At 44.2% G+C, this 17,261-nt stretch overlaps 1 protein-coding gene across 2 annotated transcripts in view; it reads left to right on the top strand.

Annotated features, from left to right (window-relative positions):
• The window catches only part of tle2b (TLE family member 2, transcriptional corepressor b), a 109,719-nt gene that overhangs the window by 66,683 nt on the left and 25,775 nt on the right, over positions 1–17,261 (top strand). For both annotated transcript variants that reach the window (XM_039766864.1, XM_039766865.1), the window contains exons 9-11: positions 13,266–13,397; positions 16,752–16,805; positions 16,909–17,061. In XM_039766864.1, the coding sequence (XP_039622798.1) occupies positions 13,266–13,397; positions 16,752–16,805; positions 16,909–17,061 (339 nt within the window). The remainder of the gene's footprint in view (positions 1–13,265; positions 13,398–16,751; positions 16,806–16,908; positions 17,062–17,261) is intronic.

The raw sequence follows: 17,261 nt of genomic DNA on the forward strand, positions 1-17,261 counted from the left end.
TATGTGAGGTATGATGGGAGGTGAGATGTGAGGTGAGGTGAAGTGTGAGGAGATATGTGACGTGAGATATGATGTTAGATGGGAGATGAGGTGTGAGGAGAGACTTGAGGCAAGATCCATCCATCCATTATCCAACCCGCTATATCCTAACTACAGGGTCACGGGGGTCTGCTGGAGCCAATCCCAGCCAACACAGGGCGCAAGGCAGGAAACAAACCCCGGGCAGGGCACCAGCCCACCGCAGCTTGAGGCAAGATGTGTGGTGAAATGTGACGAAAGAACTGAGGAGAGTCTTAAGGAGAAATGTGAGGACAAATTTGAGGAGAGATGTGCCATGAGATGTGATATAAAATGTGGGGAGAGATGTGAGGTGAGATTTGAGAAGAGGCTTAACGAGAGACGTGAGGGGCGACTTGGGGAGAGATGTGAGTTGAGACATGAGGTGAGATATGTGAGGTACAATGTGATGTGAGATGTGGCGTGAGATTTGAGGTGTGTATCGAGATGCAGTACGTGAAGTGGAGCAAATACTGTAAGTGCCAGTACTGCCTGTTTTTGTTAGCTTCTTGATCCCCCTTCTCGATTTCTTAGGCTTGATAGCGATTGTGTGCATACATTAAATTACTCAGCGTGGGATTGGGGTGGCGTTTTGATCACAATGATATTTGTACGTCATATCCAAGTAGAATGGGGTTGCTCCACCGGGAAGGTCAGTGTGGGAATTATCATTATGTTACCATTTACTGCCATACCCGTGTCTGTGGTTAGACATAAAATGAGACGTTAGATGAGATGTGAGGTGTGTTGCTTTATGCCTTATAATATAAGCAGCTCTACTGTATGTCCTACACAGCACCTCCCCACAAAGTCTGTGGTGGGATTTCAGGAGGCCTTTAATTAAAATTATCATTGCCTCTAACTGCATCTTCACAAAACTAGACAGGTGCAGTAACATCAGTGGCCTTTACGGAAAGCTGGCAACTCATTTTTAAAAAGCAGAGCACATTAGAAAGCAGATTAGCTGAAACCGAGAAAGCAATTGACTTTATTGATTTGAAACTTGTGAGCTGTTTGCTCAATAAATATTCATGGCTAACATCGAGAAAACATTTAGAGCCGCAGACAGCACACCATACATTCATTTTCTGAATCTGATTTTTTTCCATAGGGACTTTTGGAGGATAGGCACATGTGGGAGGATGGGGGGGTGGGTTGTTAACACAGGACCCAAGTTTGGGCAGGATGCCAGGGCAGACTCACACTAGCCTAAAATTAGCACCATCCCTCAAGATGGCAGCCCGTCTCTGGACTGTGAGAAGACAAACACACAGACATGGGGAGAACATGGAAACTCCAAGGGGAGGCCATCCAGACCAGGAAATGACCCACAACATATGCTGGCCCAGCTGTGGAATGGCCAATAGGGGTCGGCAGCTTGATGGCCGAGGTCTCCAGGCCACTGAAAAAATCCAAATCGTATTATGGGATATCATCTACTGTTGAATTCTTCTCTGTACTTGTAATATTCTTATTGTACTATTATATTATATTGAGGATTACTTGTGTTCTGTTCTATGTATTGCATTGTATCGACCACCTTTTTTTGACACCCACTGCACGGCCAACCTACCTGGTAAGGGGTCTCTCTTTGAACTGCCTTTCCCGAGGTTTCTTCAATTTTTTTCCTTGTCTTCTTAGACAGTCGAGGCTGGGGGGCCGTCTAAAGGCAGGGTCTGTTAAAAATCCATTGCAGCACTTCTTGTGTGATTTTGGGCTGTACTAAAATAAATTGTATTATATCGTATTGTTTTGTATTGTATTGCATTGTGCTGTATTGTATATACCTTGACTGCTCACTTATTAGGTACTTACCTTGATATTTCCTAAACGTCGCAGATCACATGATTGCAGAATGTGGGGTGAATTAGACAGATTAGCATTTCTAGCGTCATTTGGTATTCTGCAGAATATTGTAATAGGAAAACAAACAAATGACATTTATGACTTTGACTGTGGCATAATACAGTAGGTGTGTTGGTTCTAATATCCCCCAATGGCTGTCATACAGTTCAAGAGCTTACTGGGAAGGGTCAAAAAGCAAAGAACTACAAGCAGCAGGCGATGGTGTGCGTGAAAACAGCTTATCGATCAGACGAATCAAAGAAGAATGGCGGGAGTCACGCAAGCAAGCAGGCAGACCACAACCAGATATGTCACAACATTGGCCTGAAAATTAGTATCTTTTACTGGACTTTGTCATGGATAGGCTGCCACACCATGTCTGGCACCAAGGTTTTCACCCAAAAACAAGCAAGCACACCTTCAGTGGGCACAGAAGCATCAAAACTGGACACACCTGAGGAGAGAAAAAAAGTTACTTGTTTGGGTAAATCCTTTGCATCATGACGATGGAAGAATCAGAGTTTGGTGCCTCTTTTGGTCTCTGCAGCTCCGGTTTCTACTGTGCAAATGAGGTAGCACACATCAGGGCCCCTGATTTCCCGTCGAAGAATATCTGAGTGGCTAGGTGGATGTGAACGTTGCTGCCAATCAAGATGATTCCTTTATGGCTGCAGTTTGTCCACACTACATGGCGGTGCTACACATCACAAAGTGCACATCATCATAAAATGGTCCTCACCGGCGACTTTCCATTGCTTAGGTGGTCTGCACAGATCTTCTTTGGGAGGTGGAAAGGGCTCTTTGCAGCAAGGCTGTGTGGCTGTTCCAAGCATTGGAAACTCCATAATGTCATCACTTCCACAATGTTTCTAAATAGCAAATTCAACTTCTTGTAACGTTTATTATGCCCGGGCGAATCCATGCTATTCTGAAGGCCAAAGGATGCAAAACACGGTTATTGGCAACTCAAAGGATACAATACTAGCTGTCCCCTGCGGCTCTGCCCACGTAGTAATGAAACAGGACAAACTTTAAAAATCAATAAACAAGCAGGCATCACTAGCTGAGCAGAGGCAAGGTACGCTCCAACACATGGCGACAGGTAGAGCGACTTGAACAGAGGCTGGCACATGATGTGAGGTGGGCCCCAAATGGCTCCCCGCTCCTTACATTATGCTTCCCCCTCCCCTTGGCCCACAGCCCCTGTCTCGGATTAGTGCGAATATAAGCGATCTATGATAGTTAGCACCATGAGATAATTCGCAAAATCAACCGGAATGTTCCAGCAAATTCTAGAAATAAAACCCGATCTAAATCTGTTAAGTAGTCCTCTTGTGAAAAGTGGACAGACAGATGTTGGATTTTATATATAGAGAGATATAGCCAAAGGTTTCTGGACACTTGAGCTTGTTGGACATCTAAACCACTGACTAACGTGGAGTTTATTTGAAGCTAAAACAGCCTCCACTCTTCTTCCCAAATGATTTTGGAGTGTGTCCGTGGGAATTTGTGTCCATTCAGCCAAAAGAACATTTTGTGAGATCAAGTAACTGCTGTTGGACGAGACCCCTGGCTCTCAATCAGTTCATCCCAAAGTCGTTCAGTAGTGCTGAGGTCAGGGCTCTGTGCAGGCCTCTGCCAAGTTCTTCCATGTTTATACGGATCTGGCTTTGTGCACAGCGGCACCGTCAGGCTGGGATAGAAAAAGGGCCTTCACCAAACTGTTACCTCAGAGTTGGAATTGTCTAAAATGTCTGACTGCTGTGGCATTAACAGGACCCTTCAGTGGAACCAAGGGGTCTAGGCCAGACCCTGAAAACATTTCAGACAATTCCAACTCTGAGGCAACAGTTTGGTGAGGGCGCTTTTTTCTATTCTGGCCTGATGGTGCTGCTGTGTACAAAGCCAGATCCAGATAAACATGGAGGAACTTGGCAGCGGCTGGCACAGAGCCCAGCAGCAGACCATTGTTCCTTCTGCACCAAACTTTACAATAGACGCTGTGCCATCCAGAAGGCAGTGTTCTCCTGATGCCCGCCAAACACAGAGTGGTCCATCAGACTGCCTGAAAGTGAAGCTTGAATCATTACTCCACGTTTGCACTGCTCCAGAGTCCAGAGCTCCGAGTCTGACACCTGGCATCGTGCATAGTGGTCTTAGACTTGTGTGCAGCTGCTCGGCCATGGAAGCCCATGATGTGAAGCTCCTCACACACTGATGTGGCCTCCAGAGACAAGTTTGGAACTGCGATTCCATAGATGGTCGGCGACTTTTACACACTCGGCGGCCACACTCCTCGATGAGTTTAGGAGGTCTAACCACTGCATGGCATGGCTATTGTTGCTCTTCAATGCTTCCCCTTCACAACATTCGCTCCCTTACAGTTGACCAGGGCAGATCTAGCAAAGCAGAAATTTCACATACTGACTGGTGGCAAAGGTCACATCCTGTGACTGTGCCATGTTTAAAGTCACTGAGCCCCTCAGTACGACCCGTTCTGCTGCCAGTGTTTAGCATGGTGGTGGGCTCGATCCGATGCACCTGTTAACAACTAAGGCTCATTCATTTGGAGGGGTGCTATCGACATGCTTCGTCTCTTTAGGGTGTATAAAATGTGATGCTGCTGGAGTGATCAGTGGTGGGGGTCCAAAATTGGTATACCCCCAAAAAACAAAAGCTTAAAATGGCCCTGCTGGCACCTGAAGCTGTCCCGATGGACTCCCTGCTCTCCTAAATTTGAATTAAGTGGGTTAAGGAAAGCGATGAATGAGTGAATGAATGAAGCTACAGCCATCACTGCCAGACGGTGTGATGCCTCCAAAGAGACGAATGATGTGCGACATTCGCATATTTATTCTGATTTTCTCCTAAAGGTAATTAGAAAAAAGCCTCTAAATTCATCTTTACTTTGTGCAAGTGCTCACAAAATGAGGCTCTAAATAGAATAATTATTGAAATATCGACTGTTGGCAATGTGGAGGAACAAAATAACACAGGAAAAAGTCTGAATTCGTAACAAGCTGCCCTAATTTGGGTGTTCATAACAAATGTCACGATTTACTTCATGAGATGGAAGTACATAATAAACAATAAGAGTTGCATCAAATATCTGAAACACTAAAATGTGTGCTTTAGTTACATGTTTAAAGTCCAAGTACTCTCAAAAGTAACTGAAAAAAATCAAGAATAACATCATCTTTATAATCACAACCTTGAAATAATATAATAATAATGACGAGCTTATGTTTGAAATGTGTCATTTTTAACATTATGGGAGTGGCTGTTAGTGGGCTAGGACCACCGGTTGAGAATCAAATATCAAAAATGGTATGATATCCATGATCAGTAGTCTTGAAATAGCTTAGAACGACACTTCACATGTCCATATTATAAATCCCCATAATCCCCATAAGCTTTGTGAAAAGGAGTAACTTTGCCCCCTCGTACCCAATTAGTGGGTGAACCCCAGGGGTTGGTGGATGTGGGCTGCACAACTTCAGGTCCTTCTGATCATTTGTGCTGAAGAGACCAATTACTTTACTCTTTATCATTAAGGGTGTCACTTTCTGCACAATGCATGGTCCAAAAATTATGATTTTTTTTTTGAGTCTGGACAGTTAAACTTTAGGAGGGACCCCAAAAAGCTTCACATGTTGTAAAGCTTGTGTGGAGATAAAAGACAACACAAAAGACGGAAAGAAAGGTTTGGGGTAGCCACTTGGAACAAGTACTTGGCAAAAAAACTAGACTAGAGTCCACAACAGAACTGGGAGACAAAATGAAAATGGCAGTGAGCTGGAGGAAGTGATATCAGAAAGGTCGGAACAGGAAGTGACTTCAGGATGGCCGGAACTGGAAGTGGTGTCAGAGTGGTTTGAACAGGGAGTGACGTCAGAATGGCCAGAAGTGATGTCATGTTGGCCGGAACCAGACGTGACATCAGAACATTCAGAATAGAAAATTACGTCAGAATGGCGGGAACAGGAAGTGACGTCAGAATGCCCAGAACAGGACGTGACGTCAGAAAGGTTAGAACCAGAAGTGACATCATGTTGGCCCAACCGGAAGTGGCGTCAAAGTGGCCAGAACAGGGAGTGAGGTCAGAATAGCCTGAAGTGACGTCAGAATGGCCGGAACAGGGAGTGATGTTGGAAAGGTTGGAACCAGAAGTGACATCATGTTGGCTGGAACCAGAAGTGGCGTCAGAGTGATCGGAACAGAGAGTGACATCAGAATGGCCAGAACTGTAAGTGACTTCAGAATGGTTGGAACAGGGAGTGACTTCAGGATGGATGGAACTGGAAATGGTGTCAGAGTGGTTGGAACAGGGAGTGAAGTCAGAATTGCCAGAAGTGATGTCATGTTGGCCGGAACCAGACGTGACATCAGAAGAGTCAGAATAGGAAATGACATCAGAATGGCCGGAGCAGGAAGTGACGTCAGAATGGCCAGAACAGGAAGTGACGTTGGAAAGGTTGGAACCAGAAGTGACATCATGTTGGCCGGAACCAGAAGTGGCGTCAGAGTGGTCGGAACAGGGAGTGACATCAGAATGGCCAGAACTGTAAGTGACTTCAGAATGGTTGGAACAGGGAGTGACATTAGGATGGACGGAACTGGAAGTGGTGTCAGAGTGGTTGGAACAGGGAGTGAGGTCAGAATGGCCAGAAGTGATGTCATGTTGACCGGAACCGGACGTGACAGCTGAAGTCTTCGTTCACACGTGACATCAGAGCAGTCAGAATAGGAAATGACATCAGAATGGTCAAAACAGGAAGTGACGTCAGAATGGCCAGAACAGGAAGTGACGTCGGAAAGGTTGGTACCAGAAGTGACATCATGTTGGCCCAACTGGAAATGGCGTCAGAGTGGCCAGAACAGGGGTGAGGTCAGAATAGTCTTAAGTGACGTCAGAATGGCCGGAACAGGGAGTGATGTCAGAATTGTCAGAACTGGAAAATATGTCAGAATGGCCGGAACAGGAAGTGATGTTGGAAAGGTTGAAACCAGAGGTGACATCATGTTGGCCGGAAACAGAAGTGGCGTCAGAGTGGTCGGAACAGGGGCGAGGTCAGAATAGTCTTAAGTGACGTCAGAATGGCCGGAACCGGGAGTGACGTCAGAATTGTCAGAACTGGAAAATATGTTAGAATGGCCGGAGCAGGAAGTGATGTTGGAAAGGTTGAAACCAGAGTTGACATCATGTTGGCCGGAAATAGAAGTGGCGTCAGAGTGGTCGGAACAGGGAGTGACATCAGAATGGTCAGAACAGGAAGTGAGGTCAGAATGGTCGGATTAGGAAGTGATGTCAGAATAGCCAGAACCAGAAGTGACATCAGAATGGTCAGAGGAAAGAGAGAAAGGATCAGTGAACACTGCCATACCCTGGGCCTGGCATGTAATGACACCCATTCAAACCATTTAGCCGCCTCCCATACACACGGGTGTGATGCTAGACACCAAGACGAGTTGAATGGTCTTTCATATGTGGGGGGTTTATCAAACTGGTGAGTCAGGAAGCAACATACAAACAAAAAAAAAGCATCTCAAAACATTCAGAAGTAATTTTTGGGAACACAGATTCTTATTGAAATGACCAGACCACAATATCATCAAACCACTCAGTGAAAGCTAAACATACTGAATAAATTGCTTAAATGCAACATCTGCTTTTATTTTTACATTTTTTTTTCAGTTCGATGGAAAAATCTGACCAGATCCCCATAGAGGAACCCTAGTGCTGCTAGAATAGGCTCCAGCCCTTCATGATTTGATGATCGAATTAAGCTATTTCATTATTATTTATTATTAAGTGTTTTAGGGAAGACATAAAGAACTGACATTATTGAAATACACAAATATCAACAAAAATGTATTTATTTATTTATGTATGTATGTATGTACAGTATTTACTTATTTATTTTCTAATTCAGACTTGAGTTTTTTTGGTCTATGCAAGTTGTAATGATAGATGGACGCACACTTCAGGCACCTCGTCATCACACTTCCCTCCCTCACAGCACTCCCTTTACTCGTTGATGTCGTTCCCCAGCACCCTCCTAATGAGTAGTCTGCCACCCATTTAACCCCAACTGGTACAATCAATTCTTTCTGCCAGGCCGCAGCCCTTGGCAGGAGTCACAGAGACAAGTCTCGCGCTGTGGTGCTCCAGGCTTTGGAGGCCTGTGGTTTTTTTTTTTTTTTGTTCTTCTCGTGCTGCTCAGTCATTCCAAGAATCTCTTTGTTGGGAGAGTGTTAAATAAACAGCCCCCAGATAAAATACCAGGTCTGTTGAGTAAGGCGGGAGGTGTGGAGGGGTGTGAGGGGGTGGTAGGGCTTTACTTTGTGCTGAAGTCCTTGCCAGGGCACAGACCTCGAGAAAATATGGAGAGTTTTATAAGGAGGAGAGAGAAACATAAATAAAAAAGGGAGAATAAAGCCATTTCGTCAATAGCATACATGAATTTATTTATTTCTTGATTGATTTATTTAATAAAAATCAAGTCAATTCAATTCAGGGCACCAATCCACTGCAGGGCTCACTCGCACAAGACCAATTTTAGATTACTAACTAACTTAACGTGTATGTGTTTGGGGAAACAAAAACTGCAGTAAAAGCAGCGTAAGATCACACAAGGAAGGCATGCAAAGTCCATATGGGCCACACCATCTCTTCATTTATTTCTTCCAGGCTCCCTTACTAAATATTTAAAGACTCCATTAGTAAGGCATCTTCCCTTTAGTCATTTCCTCAGATTTGTAAATTTCCTGCTTTGCTTGCCCTTTGCTTATTTGTTTGTGTCCCCCGCATGGCACTAGAGAGAGGGAGCTTGGCAAGATGCAGGTATACCATTACGGTGGTATACAGACGACCCCTGAAATTCGCAGAGGGTTACGCTCCCAGAGCACCCATGAATTGTGAAAAATTGCAAATTTTGGATGTGGTCAAAAAAATGCCTATAAATACCTATTTCTATAGTTTAAACCCTAAATCTTCTTCTTTCGGCTGCTCCCGTTAGGGCTCACCACAGTGGATCATCTTCTTCCATATCTTTCTATCCTCTGTGTTTTGTTCTGTCACATCCATCACCATCATGTCTTCTCTCACCACATCCATAAACCTTCTCTTAGGCCTTCCTCTTTTCCTCTTGCCTGGCAGCTCTATCCTTAACATCCTTCTCCCAATATACCCAGCATCTCTTCTCTGCACATGTCCAAACCAGTGCAATCTCGCCTCTCTGACTTTGTCTCCCAACCTTCAGCTGACCCTCTAATGTCCTCATTTCTAATCCTGTCCATCCTCGTCACACCCAATGCAAATCTTCACATCTTTAACTCTGCCACCTCCAGCTCTGTCTCCTGCTTTCTGGTCAGTGCCACCGTCTCCAACCCATATAACATAGCTGGTCTCACTACCGTCCTGTAGACCTTCCCTTTCACTCTTGCTGATACCCGTCTGTCACAAATCACTCCTGACACTCTTCTTCACCCACTCCACCCTGCCTGCACTCTCTTCTTCACTTCTCTTCCACAATCCCCATTACTTTGTACTGTTGATCCCAAGTATTTAAACTCATTCACCTTCGCCAACTCTACTCCCTCATCCTCACCATTCCACTGACCTCCCTCTCATTTACGTACATGTATTCTGTCTTGTTCCTACTGACCTTCATTCCTCTCCTCTCTAGAGAATATCTCCATCTCCCCAGGGTCTCCTCAACCTGCTCCCTACTTTCACTACAGATCACAATGTCATCAGCGAACATCATAGTCCACGGGGACTCCTGTCTAATCTCGTCTGTCAACCTGTCCATCACCATTGCAGATAAGACAGGGCTCAGAGTCGATCCCTGTTGTAATCCCACCTCCAACTCGAATGCATCCGTCACTCCTACCGCAGACGTCCCCACTGTGTCACTTCCCTCATACATATCCTGTATTTACGTACTTCTCTGCCACTCCCGACTTCCTCATACAATACCACAGCTCCTCTCGAGGCACCCTGTCATTTGCTTTCTCCAGGTCCAAAAAGATGCAATGCAGCTCCTTCTGGCCTTCTCTATACTTCTCCATTAACACCCTCAGAGCAAACATCACATCTGTGGTGCTCTTTCTTGGCATGAAACCATACTGCTGCTCATTAATCATCACCTCACTTCTTAATTGAGCTTCCACTATATTTTCCCATAACTTCATTTAAGTTTGAACCCTAAATATGCCCCTAAAACACTTTAATTTCATTTCAAACGCAGCTTAATATTACCCTAAAAAATGTAAAAGTAAAGCCGTATACTGTACAGTACTGTACTGCTATGTCTCCCGCAGTGCTAGAATGTAAAATACAGATGTTACCCCTATATGTAACTGTAATTCATGCAAGCGCATTTTCTTTGGTATGCGCTCTCGTTTTCTTTGGTATAATTAGGGTAAATACGTAATTATTTAATTTAATTTAATAAAAATAAAGTAAAATGTATGGGTACTCACCAATAATGAATGATATTGATTGAAGGTGATGATGAATCAGCCCTGCAGTACGATGAAGGAATATAATGAAGATAATGACTCCTTGGGTGGTGCCTCCTCTTCAGGCGCTTCAGGAGGAGTCGTATCTTCTGACGGGTCTTCTTCTGGTGGGGTTTCGTGCTTACTTTTCTTGTTAGGTTTGAGGAACATTGTGATGGGAAGTTGCTGTCGTTGTTTCTTCATGGTAGCGAGGAGGGTTTTATATGTCTGAATGGCAGCATCGATGCCATTATTAACTTTGAGAGTCTGAACCATATAGGGATACCATGCTTAGGTTCATTGCCAGAAGCATTAGAAGGTGCAGGGTATTTGGGTGGCATCTTAGGGCTTTAAGAAGAGCAAAATGAAAAACGCGAGAACACTCAGCGAAAGACTTGAGAGAGCTACACGCTAACTAACTGTTATGAAGCGGGACTGCTGGGCTGCATCTGCTGGAGATGTGTCACAGAGCAGCAGCCAATCAGCAGCAGGGAGAAATGAATAACGCTCTTGGATTGGCTATTTTCACCATCCCAAGCTGTGTTTTCCTCTACGGTTACTTTGTGTTCTCTCTACAGTACAGTATTGCCATGAAAAAAGCCATAAAAAATTGCGGAGGATATTTGCGGTTTCCACTAACAATTATCAGTTGAAATTGCGAATGACTGAGGCGACGAACTCTGAACTGCGACTTCGCTGGGGTCTACTGCATACCCATGTGAAAATGAAGGCTGATGGCTCGTGAGACTTGAAAGAGATACTCATTTAGGTTTCTTAAGAGTCAAGTTTGCCACAGAAGTTTCTCCTAAAATTCCTTATGAGAAATTGCTTTGGACAAAATAGAGACATGAGAGTCAAACTTGAGAATTTGGTTTGAAAAGCGTGGGACATTCTGTGAGATCTCTCTGTAAGTCTTATTAGACTTCATTATTATTGGACTGATGCCTTTATCCAAGGTGACTTACAACATCTGAGATACGATCAGTTCCATTTCTTTTGTTTCTCCAATGGGAGAATTGTGGCTACGTGGTGTCAGTAGTGGAATTTGAAAGCACAGTCTTAGGGTCTGAAGTCCAAATTCTTAATCACCATGCCACACTGCTTCCATTTTCTTCCAGAATGAGTATAATCTAATTGGAGTACAGCAACATAAATTAGAGCAACTAATAGTATTAATCAGAAGAAGGAGTACAGACAGCTCTGTAATCCTAGTAAAGTGTTTTATTACCACAAACAAGTATATGCTTCTGAACACAGGCCTTAACCTGCAATTGCTCCATCCTGGGCATGGCGTTAATCTGACTCCAGCCCTCCAACTTACAGGGAAAACTTTCTAAACTCAGTTTAGAATCAAATGGATTTGAGGTGAAAAAGGATGAGCTACAATAGCACAGAGAGAACATGCAGGCGTCTAGACACATGCCATTTCTGGTAGCAGAGCTAACTACCACGTGTCCAGGTGTTTGCTAGTCAGTGCAAATCCACAACGCAATGGAGAAACAATGCCCTATATTCAGATTGGGAGTGCCATCCAGGACAGGCGGGCATTCCGGCTGGACGACGGCCTGACTTGTTACCAAGGTGGAAGGTGCCAGGGGATGGACGAACAGAAGCCAGAGGCCAGGAGCAGTTCCATCTCCCAAACATTAGAAACAGGAGTCCAGAATTGCAACCCTGTCATGGTGCCTGGGTGCACCACAAGAGCGTTCTGTCTCTGCCACGGTTCTCAAGCAACCCGGAAGTGTCCCCCACAAGTCACTGGAAGCTGCTTTGGGTCCAGTAGAAAAGAATCCCACTGTCTTACCTTAGGGAAGGAGGCAGCAGGCGACACTCAACTGGAGGAGGAAGGAGAGAAAAGAGCTGGCAATCGGCTGTGCTTTATTGTACAAAATGCTTGGCGGATTAATAATTCATTATTTGAACCCGTGACTGTGTTGGGTATTATTGGGTCTGGGGTTTGGGGCTTGGTGGCAACCCCTACTACTTACAAGATCTATTCTCCTTGGCTCTTTGAAGCAGGAGCTTCATATAGCTGGCTTCTTTTTCATGAAGTGGAAGGAGCACATGGAGGCTTCCATGGTGATTTTATTTTGTTCTTAATTAAAGTGGTCCAAGTGGGAAATACTCTGCTTCAGAAGTCACAGTCAAAGCCTCCCAAAACACAGCACAGGTCCTGACGAGGGTCCGTCAATACAATATGTGAAATTTAAATTCCATTAAAGGGACATAAGGCCCCTGGGTGTAAATAAAAAATAAATAAATAAAGCAGTAGCACACACTCACACACGCACATATGAAGGTTTAGAGGACACTGCAGGGCCAATTGGTCCATCCACAGAATTTCAAATATTATAAGAAGGAAGATTTACTTGATAATTAATTACATTGATCATAAGATAGAAACTTTGAGAAACACTGCATAAGAAGAGAAAGCCACCCAAAAAAACAGCACAGCTCATGAAGAGGGTCCCTGCATACAATAAGTGAAATATAAATTCCATAAAAGGGATATAAGGCTCCTGAGTGTAAATAATTAAATAAAGCAGTAGCACCCACTTGCACACACATATAAGGGTTTAGAGGACACTGCAGGGCCAATTGGTCCATCCACAGAATTTCAAATATTATAAGAAGGAAGATTTACTTGATAATTAATTACATTGATCATAAGATAGAAACTTTGAGAAACATTGCATAAGAAGAGAAAGCCACTCAAAGAAAAACAGCACAGCTCCCTGCACATGTGAAATATAAAGTCCACAAAATGGGATGTGGCACCCTGCTGCTTAGACTTAAACATTTTGACCTCCAACTGATTACCTGTCTGGTTTCAACTCATTTCCTTCTGTCTAATGCAGAGTAAATCTGTGTCATCTACGGACAGCCAGAGGACAGAAGAGAAGCAGGGGTCATCGGCCGAGTACACCGGGGCTGGCAGCAGCGAGGGCAAGAGGCGACGCTGTGACGACAAGGACTCGCTCACACATTACGTACGTAGATTTGTTCTGTGCATGACTGTGTACGCTTTGACCTCACACCTGAGTTTAATACACCAACCTTGCCCCTAAAGTTTAAATGAGATGAAAGTCTAGTCATTGAGAATTTTGTGGGGGCACATTCCCCAGGTGATATGAGATATTCACTGATAGAGCAGCCAGACCTGAAATATTCAGTTATAAAAGCCCAAACATGGACAATATTACAACTAACTGTAAGGCAGATCTAGAGATCTAGAGAAGCGTAAAGAACACACCTAACCTCCAAGAAACTCCAGACAGGCAGGCAGTACGGCAGTCATTTCTCATACATTTGTGCACCTGGTGGGCTAGAAAGCCAACAATCAGACATGGAGAAATGTGCACGGACTTGGAGTTTAATCTCCAGACACGGGTGTCATGTGAGCTGTAATCTCTAGGTGGCGTGAGACATGTGTGCGGAAGTGCAGTCTCCAGACACCATTCTGACTCCAGGGGTGTTCAGTCTAGAGAGGGTAGAAAGCATCTGGTGTAACGCTGACTCTGTACAGACGGCAGGTTTAGTCTCTTCAAAGACTGGAAACGTCTGGGATGATTTTAACTCCTCTAAAGAAACTAGGAAGTGTTTATAGAGATGAGTTCTAATCTCTAATCTAATAAATCCTTACAGAGCCAAGGTGTCATTTTCATTTTACAAGTCATTATAAACTTGCGAGTTAATCACCAAAGCTGGTGGAAAGCCAATAAAAATTTGAATTGCAACCTTGCTGGGAAATTCTGGCAGCCTTGATCTGTGGTCTCTAGATGGAAAACACTTCCCCATAAGGTGAGACGTCCATATTGACTCCTGGCGTAATCGCCTTGCTGGGTGAAAAAATCTGGGTTTGCCTCTGCAGTGTGGCATAAACACATATTAACTCAAATGGGGTACAAGAGGTGAGAGTCCCATACGGATGTGAGGCATTAATAGTCGGGACGAGAAGGCCATACTGACCTGAGGTGTGCACACTCAACATGAGGATGTCTGATGTCATACTGACCAGACCTGTAAAATCTAGTCTGTGGGATAAATCCCTACTTGATGTTTCTACATATGGTTAGAATGCCATACTGAGGTGTGATACCTACTTAAAGTGATAAAGTGATAAATCCATATGTACTGTATGGTGAGAATGCCATAGTGATGTGAAGTGTCTACACTCTGGATCAGAAACTTCTACTGACCTGAGGTGTCCACACTCCAACTTGGTTAAGTCATATGGAGCTGAGCTATAATATCCAGTCAACTTGATAAATCCATACTTGACATTTCTACCTATGGTGAGAATGCCATACTGACCAGTAGTATGATATCTATTTAGTCTGATAAATCCATACATATGGTGAGAATGTCATACTGATGTGAAGTGTCTACACTGTGGATCAGAAACTTATACTGACCTGAGGTGTCCACACTCAACATGATAAGGCCATACTGCCCTGAGCTGTAACATCCAGTCAATGTGATAAATCCATACTTGACATGTCTATCTATAGTGAGAATGCCATATTGACCTGAGGCATGATATCTATTCAATCTGATAAATCATACATGTGGTGTGAATGTCATACTGATGTTGAGGATCTACACTTTGGATCACAATCCTGTTCTGATCTGAGGTGTCTACACTCACCTTGGTAAGGCTATACGGAGCTGAGCTGTAATATCCAGTCAACGTGATAAATCCATACTTGACATGTCTACCTATGATGAGAATGCCATACTGACCTGTGGCATGATATATTTTTAGTCTGATAAATCCATATGTACTGTATGGTGAAAATGTTATACAGATGTGGAGGGTCTACATGGTGGCGCAGTGGTAGCGCTGCTGCCTCGCAGTTAGGAGACCTGGGTTCACTTCCCGGGTCCTCCCTGCATGGAGTTTGCATGTTCTCCCCGTGTCTGCGTGGGTTTCCTCCCACAGTCCAAAGACATGCAGGTTAGGTGTATTGGCGATTCAACATTTGACTTGGTGTTTGTGTGTGTCCTGCGGTGGGTTGGCACCCTGCACACTTGTGCCCTGTGTTGGCTGGGATTGGCTCCAGCAAACCCCCGTGACCCTGTGTTCGGATTCAGCAGATTGGAAAATGGATGGATGGAGGGTCTACAGTCTGGATCAGAAACTTATACTGACCTGAAGTGTCCACACTCCACATGATAAGGCCATACCACCCTGAGCTGTAATATCCAGTCACACATGAAGTGTCAATCAGATTGCTCGGTGACACTGGTCACACACACTGAGACAGTGGTGTTTTTATTATATAGTACAGATAGTGAAGTTGATGTCCTTTCAGGATGTGATGTCCATACCGACTCATATAGCAGTGGTCACTCAGAGTCTGCTATATAGTGCCTTTCAAGGGTGTAATATGCATTTTTAATAACCATTCAATTATAAACTGTATGCTTATCTGTAGGTGAGTGTCCAGCGACAGGACTTACAATGCATTGGCCATTCATAGTTTGAAGTCTGTACTAATGCAAGATAATGTTAATTATTATTAGCATTTATGGCGACTTACAACATCTGAGTTACAAATGGTTACATTTCTTTTGCTTTTCCAATCGGAGCAGAGGCAGCTGAAGGGACTTGTTGATGGTCATACAGTGTCAGTAGTGGGATTTGAAAGCACAACCTCATGGTTTGAGGTCCAAAGTCCTAACCACTGTGCCACAAGGCCTGCAATGTGGCATATCATCATACTACTGCTGTTATATCATCACACTTCTCTGATGCAGTATCCAGTGAGTTTCTGACGTCGCTAATCGGAGCTATATGGTCCAATCAGTGTGAGACAGCAGAAGCGGCCTCCACCCCAGTGAGGACTAAACTACAGACATGTTGATCAAGTCCATGCTAATCCAGTCATTTACAGGTTAGGGTTTAAGACTCACAAATAATGCATGTCATCCATGGATGTTCCGTAAGTAGATCACAGTTGCAGAGGTGTTAGGAGAGCCTATTAGGTGACAGGGGCCTTTAATCTCTTAAGAATAACAAATATATATATATATATATATATATATATATATATTGAATAAACATTTTTTTTTTCTGTAGAGCTAAAATTAGCTGAGAAGCAGGCCCCAACGGGAAGCAGTGCCACTTTAAGAGGTCTTTGCCAATTGTACTGCTGTCATGGTAACACAATGACATCACCTTCCTGTTTGAAGGTACCTCCAGCTAGGTGACCTTTGCTGTACAAACACACTTCAGGTTGACACTTTGCTAATGCTTAAGCCGCACTGACCCCCTCCGCCAGAGCCCAAAGTGAGTCTATTCATATTCTTATATTTTTAACATGTATCTTTGTTTTTAACAGGACAGCGACGCAGAAAGAAGTGAGGACAACCTGGTGGTGGATGTTTCAAATGAGGTGGGCTTCTTGGAAATCCTCACTGGCAGAAGGACTCTTTTCATGTGATTTGCTCACACCCATGTCTTTTGTAACTCTCTCCTTCCTCACCACAACACCTTAGGAGCCTTCATCCCCTTTGGGTAGTCTCCCTCACTCTCCGCACGGTAATGGTTTGGACAAAAGCAGCCTGCTGAGGAAGGACCTGCCAGCCAGTCCCAGTTCGCCGAATTCCCCTCACAGCAGTCCCCCGGGAAAGATCAAGGATGCTGCGCTGGTAAGGTGACAGTTGAGGTGTGATATGGGGTTGGGGGAACTGGGGGGTCAGTTAAGCACCTGAGTATATGGGTGGACTGGGACAGACTGAAGTGGTCCTGATCAGGGGGTGCAAATCCAACTCCAAAAAACTTGTGTAGGAGCCGAAAGAGAACCAGGACATTAGAAGAGATGAAACTAACACGCAATGTTATCTCCTTC

The sequence above is a fragment of the Polypterus senegalus genome, chromosome 10 (assembly GCF_016835505.1).
Source record: "Polypterus senegalus isolate Bchr_013 chromosome 10, ASM1683550v1, whole genome shotgun sequence".
Classification (NCBI taxonomy): domain Eukaryota; kingdom Metazoa; phylum Chordata; class Cladistia; order Polypteriformes; family Polypteridae; genus Polypterus; species Polypterus senegalus.